General features: G+C 44.3%; 1 protein-coding gene across 2 annotated transcripts in view; it reads right to left on the bottom strand.

Moving 5' to 3' along the window:
• Nucleotides 1–19,191: 19,191 nt before the first annotated feature.
• The window catches only part of BNC2 (basonuclin 2), a 419,913-nt gene continuing 415,419 nt past the window's right edge, over nucleotides 19,192–23,685 (bottom strand). For both annotated transcript variants that reach the window (XM_040631459.1, XM_040631458.1), the window contains one exon: nucleotides 19,192–22,435. In XM_040631459.1, the coding sequence (XP_040487393.1) occupies nucleotides 21,775–22,435 (661 nt within the window). In that variant the 3' untranslated portion in view covers nucleotides 19,192–21,774. The remainder of the gene's footprint in view (nucleotides 22,436–23,685) is intronic.

The raw sequence follows: 23,685 nt of genomic DNA on the forward strand, positions 1-23,685 counted from the left end.
GGTTTGGGGTGGCTAGAGCTCTTGTACCTTTTCTTGTCCTTTATGATGTGACCAATCTCCTTGCTCCTAGCGGCTTAAGTTTGAGGGTTATTAGAGGAACTTATGCATGATATTATTGCTATTATTGCTGATTATTTATAGTACAATTTATGGGCTTCGAAGTAACAGAGTAGGAGTGAGCAGTCACTGAACTGTCCAGATATTTCTTCAACAATCCCTTTCCAGTACTGGGTCATTTATTTGGTGCACACGGACACTGTGGAAGGAACCAGAGCACGAAACCTAGAATAAGCCTTTGTGTCCCAGGTCAGGTGCTGAGCAGGTCCCATTCTTCCAAGCAGAGAATCAGTGTCGCCAAGAGAGGGTTGGGTGAACGTGTGGGAGCAGGGAGCCTCATCGGTCCCCTCCTCGCCTCCCGAAGGCCCACAGCTGAACCTCGGGCCGGCCCCTCCCGGGACAGCCTGGTGTTAATTATGATGCAATCCCCCAGCCATGCAGCCTCAGCAACAATTTCGGGAGTCAGGGTCCATGTGCAAGGCCATTAACACTAAACATGTTTTAATCCATAATTGTGTGAGATTTATTTAATTTAGGGGCTTTATTTATGGTTCGATTGGAATTGTAATGTATTTTCGGCCCTCCGCACTGGGATCTGTCAATTTTTACGGCGTCTTTTAATTGTGTTCTTCCAGGCCAGGTGCAAGCAGTTTTCCAAAGAGGCTGATCACAGGAGGCCTCCGGTTCTGTGGTGGGGGTGTGCAGCGGCCTTGCACAGACGCGACCCTGGGCCACCACGAGGGCAGGGACACTGGGTCCCCCGTGCTCTGGGAGCCACAGCCCACCTATCACAGCTGCATCACGGCCTGTGGGCTGAGAAGGAGCCTCTAGACATCTTTCCACTCACACCCTTCCATCCCTTTGTTCAGTCCTTTGTTTATTGAGCAGACACGGACTGAGCACCTACTGTGTACCAAGCCCTGTGCTTAGTATAAGAATGTAAAAATGAGTAAGCGGGTGACCCAGCCTCTAAGGACCCTTTCCCAAACCCGACGGCCGCCAGAATTTGCTGAGCACCTACCTAGCACCCGGCACTCAGCTCCACACCAGAGCGACAACGAAGGACATGACCTCAGCCTGCGGATTCAGGAGATTTGGCCCAAACTAATTGGTCTGGGAGTAATTGGAATGACTATACTTTGGCTGGGAGCAAAATGGAGGAGAGCAGTTTCATCGATACGGTGATTTGATCCAAACACCTCCAGGTCCCCCCTGCTCTCGGAGTTGAATAGCTTGCGCTGGTGAGGAAGGCTTTATTTAGTTAAAGATGAATATTTCTTAGCCTTGCTTCTTCTCAAGTGTTGGTAATTTTCAAACACCACGGGGGTAGTTTTGCAACCCTTTATGCATCTTTAAGCACCTTGTCTGTTTTTCCGAGTTATTTTCTTTCCAATCATACACTGCCACGAGCTATGAGTGTTGGAGGAAAGCACCAGAAATCGAAGTAAAAGAAAGTGGAGAAATGAAATGAGACTCTGCCGGCTGGGGACTCACGCGGAGGAACCACTAATTCTAGTGTGGCTGGAGGAGAGCATAGCCCCCGCCCTGTGCTAAGACCAGGCCCTTGAGGAAGCTGTGGTCGTCACTCAGGGATCCCTAGAACCTAGAACAATGCCAAGTGTGCGCGAGTTATCGATAACCAGTGGGCGAATAAATAATGCGTGAATGTGAAAAAGTAACACCTAGGGACAAGGCTTTACTGGTTAGAAAACAAACAGGCTTGGTCAGGAAATAAAGGAAGAACCCCTACATTTTCTGAGTCTCTACCATGTGCCAGGCGTGTGGTAAGTGGTTTTAGTTACAAGTCAGTACGTCCTCAAAACAGTGTGAGGTGAGGTGTTCGTCCCACCCTACAGAGGAGGGTCCTGCAGCTCAGGGCATTTCAGTGACTTGCTGGGGTCACCGGTGACAAGAGGAAGGCTTGCGGAGAGAAGCCGCAGTGGGAGCACGGGGCCTGAAGCCGATGGAACAAGTCACTATTTTCCATGGGGTCCCACACTTGAGGTAGGCGAAGCCCAGTCTCCGGAGAGTCTTTGATCCCTCAGATTCCAGAGGCTCTAGAGAACCTCCCAGCCTCTCTAGAGAGTCTTTAGAAGGGCTTTTGCTCTCTTAGGTCCATAAAAAGGCGTGAGGAGTCACTTAGGAACCCACGGAGAGTTAGTAGCAGTGAAGGCTTGATGGGCATGTGGGAGCCCATCGGGAAGGGCCCGAGCGCCGTCCTAGGGCGGAGGCAGCTTCGTGTGCGAGGTGGCTGAGTTCTGGGACCTGGATACGGCACCTGAGGACGTGGCACTGGAGGATGGGACTCTGGGAGAGCGGGTAAGAGCCTGCAGGGAGGGTCCAGGTGGAAGTGAGAGGGGTGGGAGGGAGGGCGAGGGGTAAGTCAAGGGAAGGAATAGAAACAAGCATTGTTACTGACGTGCTCTGGGGGAGAAAGAGAAGAGGGTTTCGTGCTGGGCAGTCGGCTAAACCGGGAAACGTAGGAGGCCGGGAAGCGGGACCGGCTGCCTGGTCCTGAAGAGCCAGGAGGAGGCCCACACGCGGGAGCGCGAGCAGGCAGGTGGAAAGGCGGCCGCAGCGCGAAGGCAGGCTGCTGAGCGCAGCGCACACTCGAGGGCTGCCTCCTGGAAGTAGCAGGTGGACGCGGGAGGCCGGATGACAATCTCGCAGGGAGAAAGGGCAGCAAGAACCGGGCCAAGGAGATGCCCCTATGGGCCACTGAGAACTAATGGCTCGAGGAAGGAGGCCAGGGAAGAGAAATCCCAATGGAGCGAGGACAGGAAGTTTCGAGGATGATGGGGTCCCTGGCAGACACTGCAGCTGTCCAGGGGGACGGGGAAGAGGCCGAGGCCATTTGGGTAGGTGGGAGGGGGGACACTGGTGGTCTCTGTAGAGTGACAAGGTGGTTAGTCAAGGACTGAGGCTGGGAAGGCCGAGAAGTGAATGGATGACAGGGTGAGGGAAGGGAGGGAGGGCCGAGCATCTGACAAGATAGACTGTGACCCATTTGGAGGCCTTGGGTCAGTGAAACCCCCGGCACTACCCCTGGTTCTGCCCAGTCCCTTCGGCAAAGCCTCTAAGGTAAATCGCTTTTCAATTTGTTGGTCAACCTGCTTTTTGACGTCAGACTTCTTTTCAGCCTGTGAACTGAGTCGTAAGGATCGGAACGTCATGCGCAGGTGGGAATGAAGGACTGGAACCTGAAAACTTTGGGGGAAGCCAGGAAACTGGGCTGAAATTAATTTCCTTAGGAGAGGAAAAATAATTCTATTGCAAACGGGCACAACTGTTCTGATGGTATAACTAGAAAAATAATGGATTCCTTATTTTCATTAAATTTGTTAAAACATGTAACTAGATGCTTGGGTGGCTCAGTCGGTTAAGAGTCTGCCTTCGGCTCATGATCCCGGGGTCCTGGGATCGAGCCCCACATCAGGCTCCCTGCTCAGCGGGGAGTCTGCTTCTCCCTCTGCCTGCTTTCCCCCTGCTTGTGCTCTCTCACTCTTTCTCTCTGACAAATAAATAACTAAAATCTTTAAAAAAAACAAACACGTAACTAATTTTTTTTAGAAATGAACCCACCGAAAAATCAAGTTGATACACACATACACACCCATACATACACACACACACACACACACACACTTTACAACTTCTTATTGTCTAAATCCGCCAGAGTGTTTTTCAAAAACCATTCTCTCCCAGTGGAAGTCTTTCCTGATCAATTTTAACATTCGGAGATCTTTTTTTAAAGGTAAGATCAATATAAATAATCTCTCTAACGTACACACAACAGAGATTGTGAGGAACTTGCTGATTTGGCCCCAAGGGTCCCACTCAAGCAAACTCTGTACTCTGATATGCTGTGGGGGCCTTAGGGCAGAGCTTGGGAGAACCACAGGGGAAGGAAGACCTTGAAGAAGGGAGATGATTCTTGAAAAATTATGTATGTGGATGAATTGTTTATATGAAGATGGATTTTTTAAGGTTAGTGTCTTTTTAATTTCTTCTTCTAATTATTGTTATTTGGTCTGTCTCTATGTTTGGGAATTCTCCATCATGTGACTCTTGAATCTTGGTGAGAGCATTGTATCAGTCCGATTAAGCTAAGTAATGCCCTGGGAACAAATGACACCCTCTCCACTCTCAGTGACTTACACAGGTTTAATTCCTGCTAATGCTGCGTGTGAATTATGGCTGTGGCTCTGCTCTGAGCCGTCTTCGCTCCTTGGACCTGGACCGACGCAGCAGTCCGCACCTACAGCAGTGCTGCTCTTCAGAAGGAGGGAAAATAGACGGCAAAGCACCCCCTGGTTCTTAACGCTGCCACCTCTAAATGATCCACGCCACTTCTGCTCCTATTTTGTTGGCTAAAATAAGCAACATGGTCAAAACCTGATGTCCAAGAGGCGGAAAAGTGTAATCCTTTCCCCAGGGTGGGGCAGAAGTATTTGGGAACAAGAAATGTGGTTATTGTAGGCAGAACCTTCCTTCCTGCTGTAAGAAGAGAGCATACTACCGGGGATGACCTAGGACTGGCCAATCACATGCAGCCACTGCGCTGGTTGAATTGAGAGCTGACAATGCAGGGCCGAGGCAGAGGTCGTTCTAGGTGGATGGGGCAGCGGCACCAGCTGTAGCCAGAGCCTCGTTCCGGCAGCAGCACCCAGGTCCTCACGGGACTAATTCCGTGATATGATTTTAGTTGTTTACCTTTGGGTTTTTTTTTCTTTTTTCTTTTCTTTTCTTTTTTTTTACCTACCATCTTGCATTCCTGTCTGCTTCCTAGACTTAGTGATCTAGTCTTCTTAGCCATTCTGTGAGCCACCCAGCAGTATCTGACAGATATTTCTACATAAACAAGTCAGAGTCTTTCTCTGTTGCTTTCAGTTAAGACTTTCAGCCCCTTGCCCCCCAAACATTTCCTCAGATCAGTTTCTGATCACCAGGGGTCATTGTTGCCCAAGGCCCCCTCTTATCCCCGCACAGATGAAAGTCTGGCAAAGTATCGGGGCAGCTTACACTAAAAGGTGTTAGATAGGAAAGGCTGGCGGGCAGGGGCGGCAGTTCAGCCTTCGGCTCTGCGCGCTCAGGGGCTGGAGAGCCACTGGATACCAAAAAACACATGTGGAAAGGGCTTTCCTAGCAGGTGGGCCCCGGGTGATCTTGAGTTGGGAAGTAGCCCGATAGACCGTGAAGTGTCACTGCACTGACCACACGTGCTGGTTTGCAGGACGGTCCCAGGTTCCCACTCCTGTGGATCTGTTAATGCCTATTGACTCCTTTTAGAGCCCTCTTTCTTTATTTCCTTTCTTTTCCTTTCCTTTTTTTTTTGTCTTCTTTCACCCTAAAATACATTCTAGCTTAGACAATAAATTATATGGACACTCCAACCAGAATGGAAATGGTCCCGCACCAGAAGTCAGAAGATCTTTATTTTTTTTTTAAGATGTATTCATTTATTTATTTGAGAGAGAGCAAGTGTGCACGTGCGTGCGCACACGCCTACACACAAGTGCATGGGGGGGGCAAAGGGAGAGAGAGGGAGAGAGAGAATCTCAAGCAGACTCCCTGCTGAGCGCAGAGCCCGATGTGGGGCTCGATCTCATGACCCTGAGATCATGACCTGAGCCCAAATCAAGAGTCAGCTGCTTAACCGACTGAGCCACGCAGGCGCCCCAGAAGATCTTTACTTTAATCACAGTCTAGCACTAATATGTGGAGCAACCAATAAACTATCAATACCTCGGCTTCCTCATCTATGTAGCAGGCGAGTTTTTAGATCAGGGTTTGGCAAATTGTGTTCTGATTTTCAAGACCGTATCTCACGGGCCACTGCAAGGGGAGAAAGAGGAGGCCAGATGGGGGAAGACCTGACACCCCCAGAGAACCTCGACTTCTATTTGTTTCTGGTCTTGGGGTTGTACCTAACATTGTGATTGGAAGAGGGTTCTTGTCATAAGAAATAAACACACACACCCTTCTACCTTGACCCTTCTTGCACCTCTAACACAAGCTTTCTTTCCTTTGCCACAAAACTTCCTAATAAAGTCCACGCTCATCCTCGTCCAAGCACTTCTGCAGTCCAGAGCAGCTGTGGGGACCGGCATCTTTATCCATCTCCCTCTGTCGGCATGCATAGCCTCTGTCTATCTGTCTGTCTGTCTCTTTTTCTCTCTCTCTTGCTCTCTTGGTCTTGGTGCTATTTTCTTCTCACACCCAGCTGCTCAATCTACTTTATATCTCAGAGCCCAGTCCTGGACAGAGATGGTTTCAACAATGGATTATTATCTCTGTTTTGTACCAGACATCCTCATGGGCACACCAGTCAGCCTATACATGGACTGCCTTTGCCTGGTCAGTCTCTGGTCACGGTTTGGCGAAAGTCAACCTAGCATGGCTTCGTGGCGTAGCGGCTGAGGGCGAAGCAGCTTTAACTAGCAGGGAATGCTGAGCTCGATTGGTACCGTGATGCATAAATCAAAAACCTGCCCAGTTTGCACCAAAGTATTAATGACTTCCCCAATCCCTGAATCCAATGAATGCTGTCTAATTGCCACGTTACCCAAGTTCTCTGGAGTGTTTCATGGGCCCATCCACTCACTCGTTGGCACTTCTCACTTTCCTACCTTCCCTACCACGAGTTTGGTTGTCTCCTTACCACTCCTGTCAGTCTCCCTTGCTGGACTCTCTCAGTTGTCCTCTCGTAGTTGTCCTGTCCCTCCTCTTCCGGGCCCTCTTCTATCCAAACACACCGCTGTCAATAAGCCAGAGAGAGACCTTTAAGCCTTAAGATGAATGTTCGTCAATGTGTTTTCTCTGTAGGGTTTTCTTTTAAGCCTTGTCATTTGGATATGAAGGCTGCTGTCCTCTTTTAAGGACATTGTTGTAAAAGCAAACAGTAAAGGATGCATCATTTAGAACCCAGGGGTGAGAGGGTGTGAGAGGCAGATTTGACTCCCTCTGAAATCAGATTACCAGGGGACCTATCTCTACTTCCTATTCTTTAAAACAGATTAATATCAAGTAAAATTGACTTTTTCTCTGTGGACAGTTCTATAAAATTCACTACATATATAGATCTGTGTTACCATCACTGCAAACAAGAAACAGTGCAGTTCCTTCTCTCCCAAATGCCCTCCTGCTACCTCTCCCGCTGCCTTGCCCCCCTCTCCGCCACCCCCACGCCCTAGCAGCCCCCTGTCTGTTCTCCATGGCCACAGTTGTGTCTTCCAGATAATGTCATATGAATAGAATCATGCAGAGTGCAGCCCTGTGTCATAGTTGTCTTATGTATTACAACCACATACATTGAAACACCGTCAGACAATGCTATCGTTTTTGTTTCAAATTACAAAAAAATTAACAACAGAAAAATAATGTATTATATTTGCCCATATATTTATCATTTCTGCTGCCTTTCTTTCTTTCTTGAGGATCCAACTTTCTTTTTGGTATCATTTCCCTTCTTTCTAAGGAATTTCCTTTCCCAGTTCTCTTGGAACATGTAGGCTGGACAAAAAAAATTGAGAATTCCTTCATCTGAGAAGGTCTTTAATTCACCTTCATCCCTGAAGAATCTTTTTCCTGGACTTAGAATTCTGGGTTGACAGTCCTTTCTTTCAGCACTTTTAAAATGTTGTTCTCCTTTCTTCTGGCTTTCATGGTTTCTGATGAAACACGTCATTCCAGTGGTTCCCCTATAGGTAATGCACTGTATTTCTCAGGTACTTTTTCTTTTGGAGATTTTCTTCTTCTTTCTTTTAATCTGTAGCATCTAGTAATTTTATTATGCTGTGTCTGGGTGTTCATTTCTTTGACTTGATCATGTTTGGGTTTAATGAGCCTTTTGAATCTGTAGGTTTGTGTCTTTTTGCCAAATTGAGGACGTTTTCAGCCATTAGCATTTCAAATACTTTTTCCTTTCTGTGATCTTTCTGGAACTTTCCAACCTTGCCTTTTCAGTCCTTGGGCCAGAAAGCTGGTGCTCTGCAAGGACTCTGCTTACCTCCAGGACCAAAAGGTGGGAGGACTGATGGAGATAAAAAGGGTTTCCCCACCCTCGAGACAGCAGCTCTTATCAGGGTGCAGAGTTTTATCTCCTGCAAGTTCCCATCGCTGCTGCTGCTCTTGTTACAATTACTTGGGTTTGAGGCAGGCACTAGAAAATGGAAGGGAAAAAAGAATAGGCAATTTCTCCTACTCTTTTTGACCATTGGCAGTTTTTTTCCCCACTTTTTGACCACAGGGCTTCTGGAGATCCCCTTCTCCAGCCCTGATGCCCACTCACAGGTTTCAGATTTCGATTAATTCAGGCCAGTCGGGGCATACCAGAGGGAGAAAAAATGGCCAAGTAAGGCCATTTTGGTGGCACTTTGAATCTTGGTCATCCTTCTCAAAGCTTCTGTTAGACGATTTGCTTTTCAGAGCCCAGAGGTAGCTGATCCATGCGTTCTATCCCAGTGTGCGATCACAGCATCCTTCGCCTACTCATAAGGCTAGCTTTGACTTTGCTATTTAGCAAAGGGCTCCATCCCCCAACCTTCATCCTCCATGCCTCCCTCTATTTATTCAGTTGACGTGCACTGATTGCCTACTAAGTGCCACTTGCTGCAGGCTAGAGAAACCCATCCTTAAGGTGTTCAGAGCACAGTTCCCAATTGAGACACAGCTCCGGCCTCGCCCCCATGTCCTGCCTCCCCCTCCCACTGAGGCTCACAGATCTGTGCAAAGAGAGTGGTCTCTGCTGCTTCCTTGAAAAAACAAGTCTGCACTGAGCCAGAAACCAGCCTCACAGGTGAGCTCTGTGGGTGAGGCTCGGGGCTTCGGAGAGAGTCATATTTTTCAAACACACAGGTTTGTGGTTTCTGAAAGAACAAAAAGCAGAAAGCATAACATCTTGCAGGATTACTTTCTGCTGAAGACCAATTGATGCGACATCTGAAAATAATCAAATAAGTGTCTTGTTTTCAGCCTGCAAATGACTTTGTGAAACTTCGGAAGGAAATTCTCCACTTAAGAGAGAGGAAAAAAAAAAAAAAAAACAAGAAAAATGGAAATTGAGATCACGAGGAAGAACAAAGATGGAGAATTAGGAGAGTGCTTTGAATTGTTAATAGCATTTATATTTGTAAAAATGAATCTCTCTAAGAACCTGAAAGTGGCCTAATCATTTTACATCACCTTACATAGCACATGCCCCAAATCCCTGATAACCTCCAGCTTCAATTGCTTATGACCATTTTCTGGAACATTCCAAAGACCTGAAGTTCGACACAATGTGCAGAGCTCCGGATTCAAAATTATTGAAGACTTTGATATTTTTTTTTCCTTATAGGTTCTTATATTTGGAAAGAAGTTAAGGTACAGTCTAACCCCAGAGGATCACAAGATATTGAACTGTTTTTTTTCTTTTTTAAAAAATGGTATCAGCCAAGAAAACAGAAATGGAACTGAACATTATAATGAGGAAAGTAAAGAAGGGCAAAGAAAATGCTGAAGGCGGCGTGTATAAAAGTCGGAGAGGCTGCACCTCAGGAGGAAGACGTCTGCTGGCCAAGGTAAGTCCCATTAAGGCAGGTTGATGAGGATACTCAGAGGCAAATGCAATTCAACGTCATCAAAAACCCCGGACTCAGGTAAGGAGAGACTGGAGCAAAGAGAAACTTCCCCGGGGCTGCGGTGGTTAAGGGTGACTTAGGGTTCCTGTAGCATTTCCTTAATCTACAAGTCAAGTGTGGCTAATATCCAGCGTGGATGACAGACAGTTGTACATCGTGAATTTCTGGTTCTTAATGATGCATTTGGGCTTTATTTTGTACAGCTGTCCTTGTCTTAATCCCTTCCTTTTTTTCCCTCCCCCCGGGGTTTAATGGTTTCTAGTTACGTATCAGCATCCTCAGCCGCATGCCGCCCATCAGGCAGCATGTGGCCTCCAAAGGTTATGGCATTTGGGTCGCCACGAGTGCTCTGGCAGGACCAGTGCCCCCGTGAACAGCACAGCGAACTCTCTCGTAGGACTGGAACGTGGCAGTGCAGGACCGGGGCGCGCGCTAGGAATCCAACCAAATGCCTTTTGCAAACAGCAGCTCGATGAGGATTCCTGCCATGAGGCAAAATGCTTGGAAAGTTACTGTGTGCTGGCATCACTGGGTTTGGGGTCAGCATGCTGAAACCGGGACTCATTATGTTCCTACCATGCCAACTTGGTGCAATTAGCCGAACACGATAATTTCCCGAAGCCATATGTTGATCTTTAGGGGAGAAAAGGCTTCGTATGCCTGATGGCTCTGAGCTCTGACTGGCATGTCCCAGCTTCGAGCACATTTCTGTAAATCAGGGTAACGCACGCACACGGCTATCAAAGGTGAGGTGGGAGAGCCCGCCTGGATAGAGGCAGAAAACAGAGCAGGGCTGTGTACTTGTTGACTCTTGCAGTGAGTTGGTTTTCTTCTTCTCTTTTTTTCCCAAGGAAGGTTTCAGAGAAAGGTCAAGGGAGCACCCCTGTGTGCAAGGCTGTCCCTCCCTCCCCCCCGCAAATAAAATCAATGGAAGGACCTAGAACACAATAAGTTATGTTCCAGGGCTGCTGGCCTGTATTCCCATTGGAGACCTATCGTTGTGAACTAGCACTGTTGGGAAATCTCTTCGGCTAGGCCTGCTGATCAATACCTCTGTTCATTAGACGTCTCTGATGAATATGGGTAATGATTGGGTGCCCGAGAGTCAGGTGACTAAAAATAACTGCGACTTACTGCCGGTCGATAGATTCTCCCCCCAGTATTACTTCAGGCAATTCAATATTCGCGGCAGCCCCTCCTGAGCGCCCCCCCCCATGCGATCCTCTCCGGTCTTCATTGATAGATCAGCCCTGTCCTCAGGGCAGCTTTATTAAATTAGTAGCACTTAATCTACTGTCATACTGTCAACTGACACCGGGCAAACGAACAGAGAGCCAGCCTTCCAGTGGCTCAGGAGAGCCGCGGGCCGCGACCCAGGCGGTTTCCACTAGCTCTGTGCCGAGCACTGTCTTCATGGGTGTCTCTTTGCCACAGAGGAGGATTTCCACCATTTAGTAACATTTAAAACAACTTTTTTTTTTTAAGAAGAAGGAGCTGTTTGAGGGAGAATTCTTGCCAATTACAGACGTGTTATGACATGAAAAGATCATGACTATGCTTGGATTCCCTGCAGAAGTGCGTTAATACATCCGTGACATTTAATAACCACATGCGTCAACGGAGCTGTTTAAGCTTTCGTTTCTTTGCCCTTACCCCCAAACCCACCTATGGGTGCTCAGAGGAAATCATGGAGGGAGACTCCATCAAGGCTTGGTGGCTGGCACCCCTGCTGCCTGGGAGCGCCCCTCAGTCTGTAGTATCTGAGGCTGGCTGGATCCTTCCTCACTGTGGGCCTGACGACAGCCTGTCCAGCCCCTTGCTGGCCAGAGGTCTAGGGCCGGGGCTGCTGTAGAGTCGGGGTAGCTCATTTCCCTGGGGATGGGCCGGACGAGCTTGGTGCAGTGGGTGGAACAGGTCGGGGAGATGGGCAAATCCAGCGCTAGGGTTGGAGAACAGAAAAATGCCAACTTGGAAAGAAGACTCCAGGAAAAGTTAGTCACCCATTCTTAGCTAAGATGGGTGTGAGAGGTGGGCGTGATAGTATGCAATGCCGAGTCAAAAGCACCTTCTATGTGCTTCTTCCCATTGTCCCTCAAGCAGGATGAAAGGAGGAGGAAATGTCACTGGTTAGGACATCTGTCCTTCTGCTAGTTTTATTTCTAGATTATAACAAGCACAATCTGCAGAAAACCACTGCCCAGGGAATATAAACTGAAACACAAGCATTTAGTCTGAAAAAAATATATAGTCATCATCCTGTTGGCTGCTGTCCACGAATTTCAAAGGGCGGGGGAGGGAAGACAATGTGTTTGTAGAAAGCTAAGTGGCAAAGACAGCTAAGTTCTTCCTTTGGTCTTTCTTTCCTTAAAAGAGCTTGGGCAAAGGGCTTTGGGGGAACAGGAATTCTGGAGAGACACAGAAAAGTCATCCCTCGAAGGATGGCTTTGGTGGGGAAGACTCGGCGATGTTTGCTGGGCTCTGTCGGGACTGGCTGGAATCTTCATAGCCCTGACTCAGCTTCGCCATCTGAGCAAGAGACGGGTTTGATCTTCCTAAGAAGAGTATTCAATAATACCAGGATGCAGTCCAAACAGGAGATTGACTCTGAGTTATACAACAAGCGTGCTTCAATAGGGTGAATTACCATGTGAGCTGAAGTGTTACTAAGTGTATTTTGTAAAGGTCTATTGGAGTTTGTTGAGGTTTCTTCAAATCAAGAAGGTAAGAAGAGGTCAGTGACTGATAAATCTTTAATATAAAAATTGTACAAGAATTCTGATACAAATTACAAGAGGTATTTGGACAAAATATGAATAAAATTCCATTTACATCCCCAAACCCTTATGCATTTTATGCAAAAGACATACTGTAGACAGTTATAGTACAGAAAATACAACAAAGGAAATAGCAAATAAAAAACTTTTAATTCCCTTAGACTACTAATCAAAACAAACCCAAAAGCAAAACAAAACAAAACAGAAACAAAACCCTTGTTCAAGGTACATACAGTATTTCTGAAGCTACCGACGTCACGAGTATTACATGGGGGGGGGATGCAAGTCGTCCCCATCCCTTGGTGCCGCTACCGTGGGGAGCACAGACTTTGACTCTGCGACAGGCTCTAGCAGAAGAGACTGGTTTGATGCAGATGAGAACAACATAAACAAAAAAAGCATAGACCCCCCCAAACTCTGGGGGAGGGAGAGGACCTATCTTGGTGAAAATTCCTTTTCCTCAAGATACTTCAATTCCCTTTGGCCACTTTTGCTGTCAAATATGCAGGTCGAGTCAAATGTTTTTGTTATCGAGACACACTGGTGGGCTTGGGGTGAATTAGAAAGTTATGCGTTCTCCCAACTGTGGGAGGGATCTTGCTAGTTCTAGAAGGACTAGCCCATGATTCACAGGGGAGAACAGAGAGCTTTCCTTCCCAGAGCCTCAACTTGCCTTCAGCTTTGAGGAAGGGCCCAGGTGGCCTCAGACCGAAGTCTTCCCTCTGGTTCCTTGACCTTCCTTGACCCTCTGACCTCCATGTACCCACATTTAACTCTCCTGCACTTTTTTTTTTTTTTACTGGCACTAGTAGGAAAATGGTAAGATTTCTCTGCAGGGCAGCTGAACCAAAGTTTGCACAGGAAAGCGAGTGCACCATATATTATAAATCTTCGATAGTCGTATCAGGTTAATACAAATACTAGAACATCTCATTCACTTAATTCATGTTATGTAAACCCTGGACAGGGCAGAGCACACACGTTTCCAAAGTGATCAAAATCAGAATGAAGGAGGGAGTGTTCTACCTTCTTGCTTCAGAAGAGATTTTATTTTAAGGGGGTAGGTGAGATCAGAAGGAGAGCAAAGGGCGGGAGTGGAAAGATAATGGAAAAGTCAGGGGAGATTAAGATAGGCAATGAGAGGAATGGATTACTCTGTACAGAGACATGCAAAAACGCTCCAAATTGAGTACTAGATGAAAAAAAAATAAACAATCAACCTTGGTTTATACATCTCAAGTGAACCTATTAACTCAGCACATCGTCTGGGAGTTCAGGAGCATCGTGCCTCGTGAATCAATGCCGCTCGCGGCTACCGCGCTGATTCTCAGCCGGGGCGGGGATGCTTGTCTCCCAGCGTGGAGAAGGCAGGCAGCGGGGCTCCCACTGAGCCCGCGCCGGCTCGGCTCACCTTGCGCGGGGACTACCAAGAGGCCTGGGGTTTCCTCCCCCTCTTTTGGAAAGCACTTGCAGGGCCAGGTGAGAGCCCTGGATATGTGGGCTCACATATCCAGGGGCTCCCCAGGGTCACCTCTCAGTCCTCGCATTCTGCAGCGGAAGTAGGCAGAGCCGGTTAATAATGGATTGATTCGCCATCTTCGTTGTGCATTATTTCAACATCACATTTGGCAACAGGAAGCCTTATAAAGTCTCGGTATAGCACTTAGATACTCTCTCTGTTCAAGAAATATATTTTTATACTATCTACTTCTCTCCATTTTTGTTAAAATACCCTTTTCTGCTCTTCCTTCCCTTCAAAGATTCTTTTTTTCAAAAATGAAACTTAAACAAAAAGCGTTAAAAGAAAAAACATTAGAAATGTCCTCAAGCATCCCTGTTATTTCAAGGGGGAAAGCTAATATTAGTTAGCAGATTCTGTGCAATTTTGGCAACTGAGTTTTTAATTCATTTAAGATTCTACTAAGATGTTTGATAAATGATTGTAATATATATGTACTGGGGGAACTTAAACAACATCAAGCCAACTGCTTTTTCTCTGACCCCAAGAATCCTTGCTCAAAGTGCTTTTCTTCCCAGTCCTCAGACTGGTGAATGAAATTATTTCGCACAAATTTGTCAACAAAGACCTGTTAAGCTTTCTACCTCTAAGTCTCCTGCTTTTCTCTCTCTCCGAAAGTTCACATCAAAGAGGACACCTGCACGCATCTCATTCGGTTGACAAATATATTTGCCTTGTGACTGTTTGCAGCCGGGGGTCAACAACTTCTGTCAGACCTGCTGCCAGAGGGCTGGGAGGAGGCATGGAGTCCCCTGGTTCCGTAAAGAGGACATACAAATCGATCTCGCACTTCCCTTAGTCACTAACTAGCCCCTTTCCAGCCATCATTTAGCAGCTCACAACAGTTCACTATACGATAGCAGCCACTACGTCCACGGAATTTGGGCTCAAGGTATTTTCGTGCTCCTCCTTTGAACCTTTTGTCCCCTTGTCACTTGATTCTGTAAAGCTCACTGTACTTGTTACCAAAATTCTCCCAAAGTGGAGAATTTAGCTTTTACATATAGGGTAGTTCCTGTTTTCGAGATTAAAGTAAAAAGTCCAATCTCCCCCCCCCAATCCCCCCACCCTGCTTTTTTTAGATTGTCAGTCCAGTTTCGCGAAATGAAGGTTAAGCTGTCCTGTTAAGCTATGGATTCAGAGGCGGTCATCTCAAGGTACGTGTGTACCTTTACACCTGTGGTTGTCTGCCAAAGCTAAAACAACGACGGCAACTTCGACCACCATGCATAATATGTCTCCAACATATGCACTTTTTGAACAGAAAGAAAAATATTATAATGCTTTCCTTCCAGAATATGGGGTAATCTAATTCTGTTCTGCCACTGAACTTGTGGGAAATTTTGCTCCAGTTTTTGGGGGCCACATCCAGTACTCCTCAAAGGAGTGGTCATGCAATTCCAACACTTAAGTTTTTCAAGACGCAAAGAATGCGGTCACAGCGTCTCTCCACTGACCCTTTATTTAAGAAGTCATCTTGTTACTGTCCACTTAATAGCTGGAGAGGGCATCGGAGAGGCAGCCCGGGGCTCACCAAAGATGAAGCTTAGTAGGGGTGTATGTGTGTGTGTGTGTGTGTGTGTGTGCACTTGTATGTTGGGAGAGGAGGGAGAGAAGCAAGAAGGAAGAGGAAGAGGAGGGGAGGGAGAGAGAGAGAGGGAGAATTGTGAATGTGTGTGTACATCAGGGAACTTGGTGCGAAAGCCGAGCCCTTGTACTCCATTTCCCCCTTCACAAGGGATAAACAGGCAATTACGCATCCTTTTATATTTGATGGCCAAGTGCTGAACTGGAAAGCACACTATTAGTTTGTGTCCCTTCAGGGCCAGGGCAATAAGTAGCCAGGAGAGCTGGGGCTGAAGCAGAGAGGGTGTTGTCTGCTGTTAGTGTGACAGTCTTGTCAGCAGCATTCACATTACTGGAAGGTAATAAAGTGACAAGTAAGTTATTAGAAAGATATGAGGTGAAATTGAACTGAAGCCTCTCACTGCTCAGCCCCAGCTTTTCCCTTTCCTCTTTTGTAATGGTCCACTATTTGTTACAAGCGGAGCCTTGTCTTGGTACTCTATATAAAAAAGATTTTTTTTTTTTTTTGCAGTAAAGGTCAAATGAATTTACAATAACACTTTAGAAAAGAATAAGGGTAGTTTTATAACAACTATAGAATGTTGCTTCAAAAATATATATAGCATTATAAGGAACAATAATCCTGATCCAATTTGATGTACTTGTAAAAATGCTCATTAAAAAAAAAACCCCGTTATTAGGCATTTGGAATTTTCAACAAATGCCAAAAGACAGTATTTGATGTCCAGTTATTGCTGCATGACCACAAGCCTCATCTTGGGCAAGATGTGGAAAGAAGGGGGATGACGGAAGGACAGGAGAAAGGATGGGTGTTTGGGCCAGAGTGACGTAGACTAATTAACACGTCAGTTTTACCGTTGGATTCATAAACACTAATTGAAAGTAACCATTTATGGGGAGCAAGTCTTCAACTACAGGGAATAGGGAAATGAGTTTGAGACACATGAGATATGGTCTTAATTCTAACACGAGGAAAACTGCCACATGGTTTAGCTTTGAGGGAAAACAAGAAAACAGAAAAGTTACTTTTATGCTTCACAGGAAGGTAAATGAGCTCACATTTTGATCAAGAAGTCTTTAGCCAAGTGGCATTACAATCATGGCTACAGGGGCAAGCAAAATCATGGTGGAGAAAATACATTTAAGAGCTCAGTTTGACCACCAGCCTTTTCTATAACCTAGGCGACCCATCAATTCTCTTTGCTTCCCTAAGGGACTCCAGCATCACTTCCCACCCACAAAACAAAACCAAACACAAAGAAAAAAGAAAAAAAAAAAAACCCCACAGCTGCGCTTGTTGGCTCTTCTGACACATAAGGAACCTGTTATTCCATGCAGTTGTCTTTGCTTTCCCCTCTTCCTCAGACTGGGGTGCCGTGCTGCACCGCTCATAGGGAGCTCTGTGGGGCGGGGCCTCGATATGCTGTCACCCACTGCTAGGCACAATTGTACCAGACCATTCTTCTGCACAAACACTTCCGGTTCATTCACTATTTTCTTTTCTAGCTACCCCAAACCAGGGCAGGTACCCATGCCTTACTTAGTATCCCTTACTCTGCTTTTGGAAAAACTCATTCCGTCCCGTCTTTTTGGCACCTGCCTTTAATGGCTCTCCTTACACACTTAGACCCTTCTCATTAAAAAACAAAGAATGGGAGGGAGAAGCAAGATCCCTTAATTTAAATATTCTAAGTTTTTAGAGAATGAAATTTTTTGTAATTGTTTAAAAGTTAAGGAGTGTGCCCTGGGAATGAAAGAAAGTTTCTTCTGTATGATTTGTTCCTTTATGATAGCAGACGTAGTGTGTCTTATTACAGCTGAGTTTTATTTACTCTGTAAGTCCATCTAATCCAACACTAACAGACTGAATACAAGTTAGGATTGCTCAGGTCAACAGTTAGCAGTTAGCAGCATGTCCAGCCCACTCTGGTTACCGGCCTCTTTACGTTTTAATTGCCAGTGGCCCCCATTCTCATTTGCTTGGTACACATCTGGGGTGTGTACATAGGAAGGGGAACAAAAGGTCACTTTTTATTTGGTGGGAAACTAGTGCTTGGTTTCTCCTGAATAAAATGGGGAGAATGCCTCTGGAACAACAGCCTGTTCTTAGTATATTCAATGATTTTTTTTTTTTTTAAGAGCACTGTACACACTAACAGGGCTGCTAACCAGTTAAGGGTCTTTCTCGTCTTACTTGAAGGGCCTGGAAATTCATGACCAAAGAAATCACACTACAAGGACAGTGGCACCGTTGTGCTAAAAACATTTTCAAAAAAGGTCTTTGTCACGTTGAGAAGGAAAACATTAATACCCTCAAACCTTTAAAAGGCATCAGGCTGAATTGGACAGCTAGACTAAGATCTGAGATGCGTAACATTGCGTTGACTTATCTCAATACAATTAATAGCAGAACAAAGAATGTCGAGCTTTTTAATCACATTTTTAAAACCAAATTACGTATCATCTATCCTTTCTCTTGCTCTTTATCGTCCCCCTCCACAGCATGCAAATATTCCCTAAAGCAGACTAAGCCTTTCTGATATGTACAAAAACATAGTTTAAAATGATCAAAACAGTAAGTTTCAACATCAGCTAGTGAACGTGCACATTAATAATACTGCCTCATTTTCTACCTGTGACAAAACTGTGGTTAAAATCAGTCAAATGGGAAAAAGCTGCTTGGCTGAAAATCTGCATCACTATTAATTTTCAGCCAGCACAGAACGGATGCAGCTAGAGAGAAACTATTTCACAATAGAAAACTCCTATGAAAAAACAAGCGAGTAGAAACGGACAAAGACGAAGGGCCCAATGATTAAAACGCTATCTCTTTTTCCTTCCCGTTTGCAAATAAGCCTTGGGATCACCATCCTAACTAGATTAACAGTTAAGTCAAAACATTGCACTCAGGCACACACCCAAGAACAAGCAACACTTTGGGACGGGAAGCACTGCACATTTCATAATGTTACATTTTACGTACTGCTTCCAGCCACTCCCCCGGTCCCTTTTTAAGCAAATAGGCTTTATACTGGAAAGTGTTATTCACCCATTTAGAAGGCCACCATAACATTTGGGCACTTGAGGCACAAAAGTAGTAGCAAATAGGGGAGACGCTTAAAAATAAGAGCCAGTTGTCCAGGACTCATTGCCATTTCTCTGACAAATGTCAGGTGAACACATTCATGTTTCCAAGCAAGGGAAATTCTACTTTGAGAGTCTCATTAGTTCTGGACTGTTCTAACTGACTATTCACATTAGCCCAGTTTGTGGCAAGTAACAAACATTTGTTCTAAGCCCGGTTCATTTGCTGATGTGACCTGCTGACAGCTATGAAATTCACTCACTAGGGCTATTTGACCTTTTAGTTGACATTAAATTAAACAGACTAAACATTGATTCTGTACAAGATGAGTTCTAATATCTCAACCAAGAGTGTAACTTTTAAATATCACTGAAATAAAAATGTGTTATTTTCATAAAATTAGGTGTAATTCAGTCTATCACAATCCAAAAGCTAGTGTTTCCCTAATCTTTTGTTGGGATACTGAAAAATATTTTTTCCACCCTTTTGACTCGAATCCTTTGGTAGTGGGGCAACAGCGCAACACAGAGCACGCTAAGAGGACCAAAATGTTTGCAAACAAACTTTCATTATTCTAGTTCAATTTTTCACAAACATACTGTACATAGTCTTATATGGTATAAAACAAAGGAAAACATCTCTGTCTATTCAATTTAACACAACACCAAAATAAAGCAATTAAGACTTTGGGGAATTCAAAGGTACAAGAAAACAAAAATGGTTATTACTAATTCCTCAGCTTTTTACCGTAAACATTTGTCATTTAACAGACATAGTGTTTGATATGGTTTCTTTTGTACTGCGAATACTTTTGGTCTTTCCTCACTGGAGAACAAATGAATTAAACGAACCCCATAGCATCCTCTGAAGGAGATGAAAAGATGAAGCTTCTAGACAAGTCTAGCTTATCTTTAAGAATCTATTGTTTCTGAAATTTTTACAAATAAAAATACTGAATCCTCAACTAATGATGCTTATTTTTGGAAACAATAAATACTGTGAGGTACAATAAATCCTACAGGAAAAATAACAACAACAGAAATACATTAACAGTTTCCTTTGGCAAATTTAACGGAAGTGAATGCTGATGTGAACACAGAAAAAATAATTACAAAACATATGAAAAATGGAAACAACATGCAAAGTTCAAACAAAGGGGGTATTTCTAACTTTGAGACCGATGAGAGAAATGTTCGAGGCCATTAAATGCAGAAAAGAAATACATTCTCTTTAAATTATTGTGTACTGTTAGACAAAATATTCCTTGTTTATCTGTCTTCCCCCCTCCACTTAAAAAAAAAAAAAAAGAAAAAGAAAAGACAACAAAACACAGTCTGCAATGCACGTCCTAATGGTTTTGGCTGCAGACTGAACTTGAGTAAATATCATCATTTAGTCAGTATGTTGTGGTCGCTGAGGGCTGCCCATGTGGTTAACCAGCTCAGGCAACATGTGTAAACATCGGAAACAAAACAAAACAAAACAAAAAAGGTTTGGAGAATCGTCTCCCCCTCTTTCTCACTCTCAATTGCTTGGTTTCAGGCTTGCTTTCATTTCTCTCTGACAAATCATGTGGGGAAACACAAAACACTCAACAGTGAGAGATCCTATTTTAAACCCCCCTTCGTCTGGCTTTTCAGAAAGGAGTGTTGCTCAATTCAAGTTCAGCACATGTTTTCAAAGCTTCCAAGTACTGCCTCTGTGAAATGTCTTTTGATTTTGTCTATCAAACAGGCCTGAACTACTGCAGAACTTGCAACAAATTAGACAGCCATACAACAGACCAACCCAGTTCAGACTTACTTCTTTCTTTTTAAAGGAGAAGGGTTAGGTCCTTGGAAAAGACTGTTGAACACTTTTACTATATTCAGCTTCGTTCCATAGTGAGTAATTTGGGCTTTTGTATCCTGAAATATTATCCTGCCTCTGAAGGATAAATGCCTTGGCTGTTTCACACCACATAATTTTGTTTTCCTTTTATGTAACTTAACATATAAGCAAGAAGGATGCAATGTTGATTCTAATAACATTCGGCACTTGAAAGAATCACCAAGAGTTTTTTTTTTAAAGCGGTTTTCTGGTGGCCGACAAATTGGCCTGTGGTTGAGTGACTAATTGTATTTTCTTTTCTGGAAACTTGTGCAAAGTTGGCAGTTTTGTGTTAACACTAATACTTTTGTTTGGCATTTGTGCCCTATACTGACCAGACCATTTTTATACAAGTGAATTTTTTTAAAAAGACACTTACTTGAAGTATGGCAATAGTTTAAGGATAAAAAAGAAGCATGGATATTACACATCCCCTTGTAGTGTATGAAAAAAAGTGCATGACTGGATTTATGTACTAGTACAGGACATTTTAAAAAATCAGATCTGTGCTGTAAAGCATGCCAGCACCTCTTTACCACTATATCTAGCAGGTAGTAAAAACAAGACCATGGTTTTTTTTTTTTTTAAAATGTGCATTAATGCTAACATAAATGAATAGAGCTAGCCAGCAAACTATCTTTCTCCTGCATATCTAACAGCTGGATGTAACTGTAAAAATTAAACGAAAGAGTTAAACAACCATCAGTACGATTGCTTTACATCATTGGCCTCTCAAGGCTACATATTTACAGGTGAATCTGCCATGCTTTAATTGAAGATTCTCTCAAAACCTTAAAGTTCACAAAAGACAACTATAAGAAGTTCCTTTTTTGTTTCTTTTTTCTTTTTTTTCCCTTTTATTTTTATTTTTTTTTTGCAGGCAACAGTCATGGGTACAACAAATTGTCCCTCTGGAGAGGACAAAGAATTCTTATTCTGTCAGAATTTGGGCTAGTTGCACATTTTTTTTGTGTGTGTGTGTACGTGTGTTTTAAGGGTACTTTGTTTTCACCCCCAAATTAAAGTTCCCACCCCTTTCCCAAAACTATAAAGGAAAAAGCAAACAATTTCAAAAGCACCTAGTGTTTATCTTCTTGTATCTAAAGAAAAGAGAAGATGTGTATGTATATGTAGACACAGAGGCGTACATGTGTACACACACACACACACATACACCCAAGTACAGAAGCACACACTGACTACGGCAGTTCAAACATGTAGGCCATCTGGTGAGAGCTGGCATTTGTAGTGTCCGTTCTGAGACTAATCTACTGAAGCGAAGGGAATGTTTTTGTGGAGATTCGGGTTCTGACTGTGCCGGTTTCGGCTTCGCACAGAGGAAAACATCATATTGCAACCAGGGACTTTGCACTTGTGCATTTCTCGCAAATGCACAGTTTTGTAGTGCACTCTCAGAGTCCCCTTGTTGCTGTACATTTTGTGGCAAATGTTGCACATGATCCCACCATTGCTCCCGGACAAGCTGTTGAACATCAGAGATCCTGGAACTTCAGCCCCTAGACTGCCAGGGAGGGCAGGGGCCTCGGCCTTGTGTGCTGACTCCCCACTGTCACTCGCCCCATCAATGTCGTCGAGAAGAATCCCCTCGTCGCTGCCTGCATCGGACTCTCGGGAGGAATGGATGCTGCTGCTGGACTGCAGGCTGGAGGTGGTGCTCAGGTCAAGGACCATGTAGTCCTCCGCCATGCCTCTCCCGTACCCATTCAGGTGGGAGTCTTCAGTCCCTGCGGGAGAGGAGGCGTCTTCCCCGACATCGAGCCCCAAGGGGTGCTGGGCACCATAGATCTTCATCAAAAATTCATCCCGGAGGTCCTTGCTAAGGGAGGGCTGTGCTGAGTCCAGGCCCATGTCATCGAGTTCTTTGGTCAACAGTTTGCGATGCAGGTTTATGTTGGCACTGTGTCTAGGAAAACAAGAGGGAAGGGGGGGGAGGTGTACAGGGAGTGGGGAGGGGGGAGAAAAAGGAGAACATTTTAAAATTGATTCAGCTTCCACCAGGCATCAAATAAGCACATTCATTGCTAATTACACCATTACAAAAGCAAACATTTCCCTACATCCTCAGGATTTGGGAATAAGTGGTGGTGGGGAGTGCAATAAGGGGAGCTTTTCATTAACATAATTTTTATAAGAGTAAAATTCTTCAACAGTAGGATGAATGCAAACCCATGCACCGTTTTCTCAATGATACTGTTAGCTTTACTAGGTAGCAGCATCGGCTGCAGAGAATCTCACGGCAGAGATTTCAGAATATATATTTAATAGGAAACAGAATATATATTAAATGGAAACTTGCTGCTTGTCTAAACGGAATAATTCGAATTTATACCTAGAAAAAAAACACACAAAAAAACCCAAGGCTTTTTTGCCTACAGCGCTTCATTTAGAGGTATAAAAAAGATCAATTTTTAAAAAAGTAAATGGTCTAGGTAATTTCAATTTAACTTTAAAACATAATGACATCTTCCCCCTCACCTGTCTATATTTCACATTTCACGAAGGAAAAAATTTAGTTTTATACATTAGCAATTTGAAATAGGGTTACAGACTATATCCTAAATCCCTTTCCTCAGAATAATTTGGGATCTCAACTAATCTACTAGTAAACTACGTTTCATTTTCAGAAGCGGCTGCAGTTTAGAGTTGAAAATGCTTTCACTGAGTAATTCAACTTTTAAAATTTAATCCTTTAAAACAAAGCCTGAAAAACAGAAACTGTTTTTTAAAATAAAACCCACCCACCCTTTAAAAAATCACACTGAACAACAGAAAAAACCCAAAGGGACAAAAAAGAAAAGAAAACACACGATAAATACCCCCCAAATCAAGCACAATTATATGGTCCCCTTATTTTTACGACTGGAATCTGTACTTCTTAGACAAGCAAAACTTTTACTCTACTAAGTGCTTTGCTTGTATATATTAAAAAAAAAAAAAAGATAGGATTTGTCCCACAGCATCCATAGGGATGTCATGATTTACAAAGCCTGATATGTTATTATCTCTCTGAAAACACCCCCCATTTATTTTTAAAGTGCCCTTGGGCATATACCTCTCTCCACCTGCAAGGCTCACATGTTTGACAAGTACCTAAATTGAAGGCTACCTTTCCAAAAAATAAACCAATAAATAAATACACAGATACATAAAGGC

This window comes from Ursus maritimus, unplaced genomic scaffold (assembly GCF_017311325.1).
Source record: "Ursus maritimus isolate PB19 unplaced genomic scaffold, ASM1731132v1 scaffold_17, whole genome shotgun sequence".
NCBI classification, from domain to species: Eukaryota; Metazoa; Chordata; class Mammalia; order Carnivora; family Ursidae; genus Ursus; species Ursus maritimus.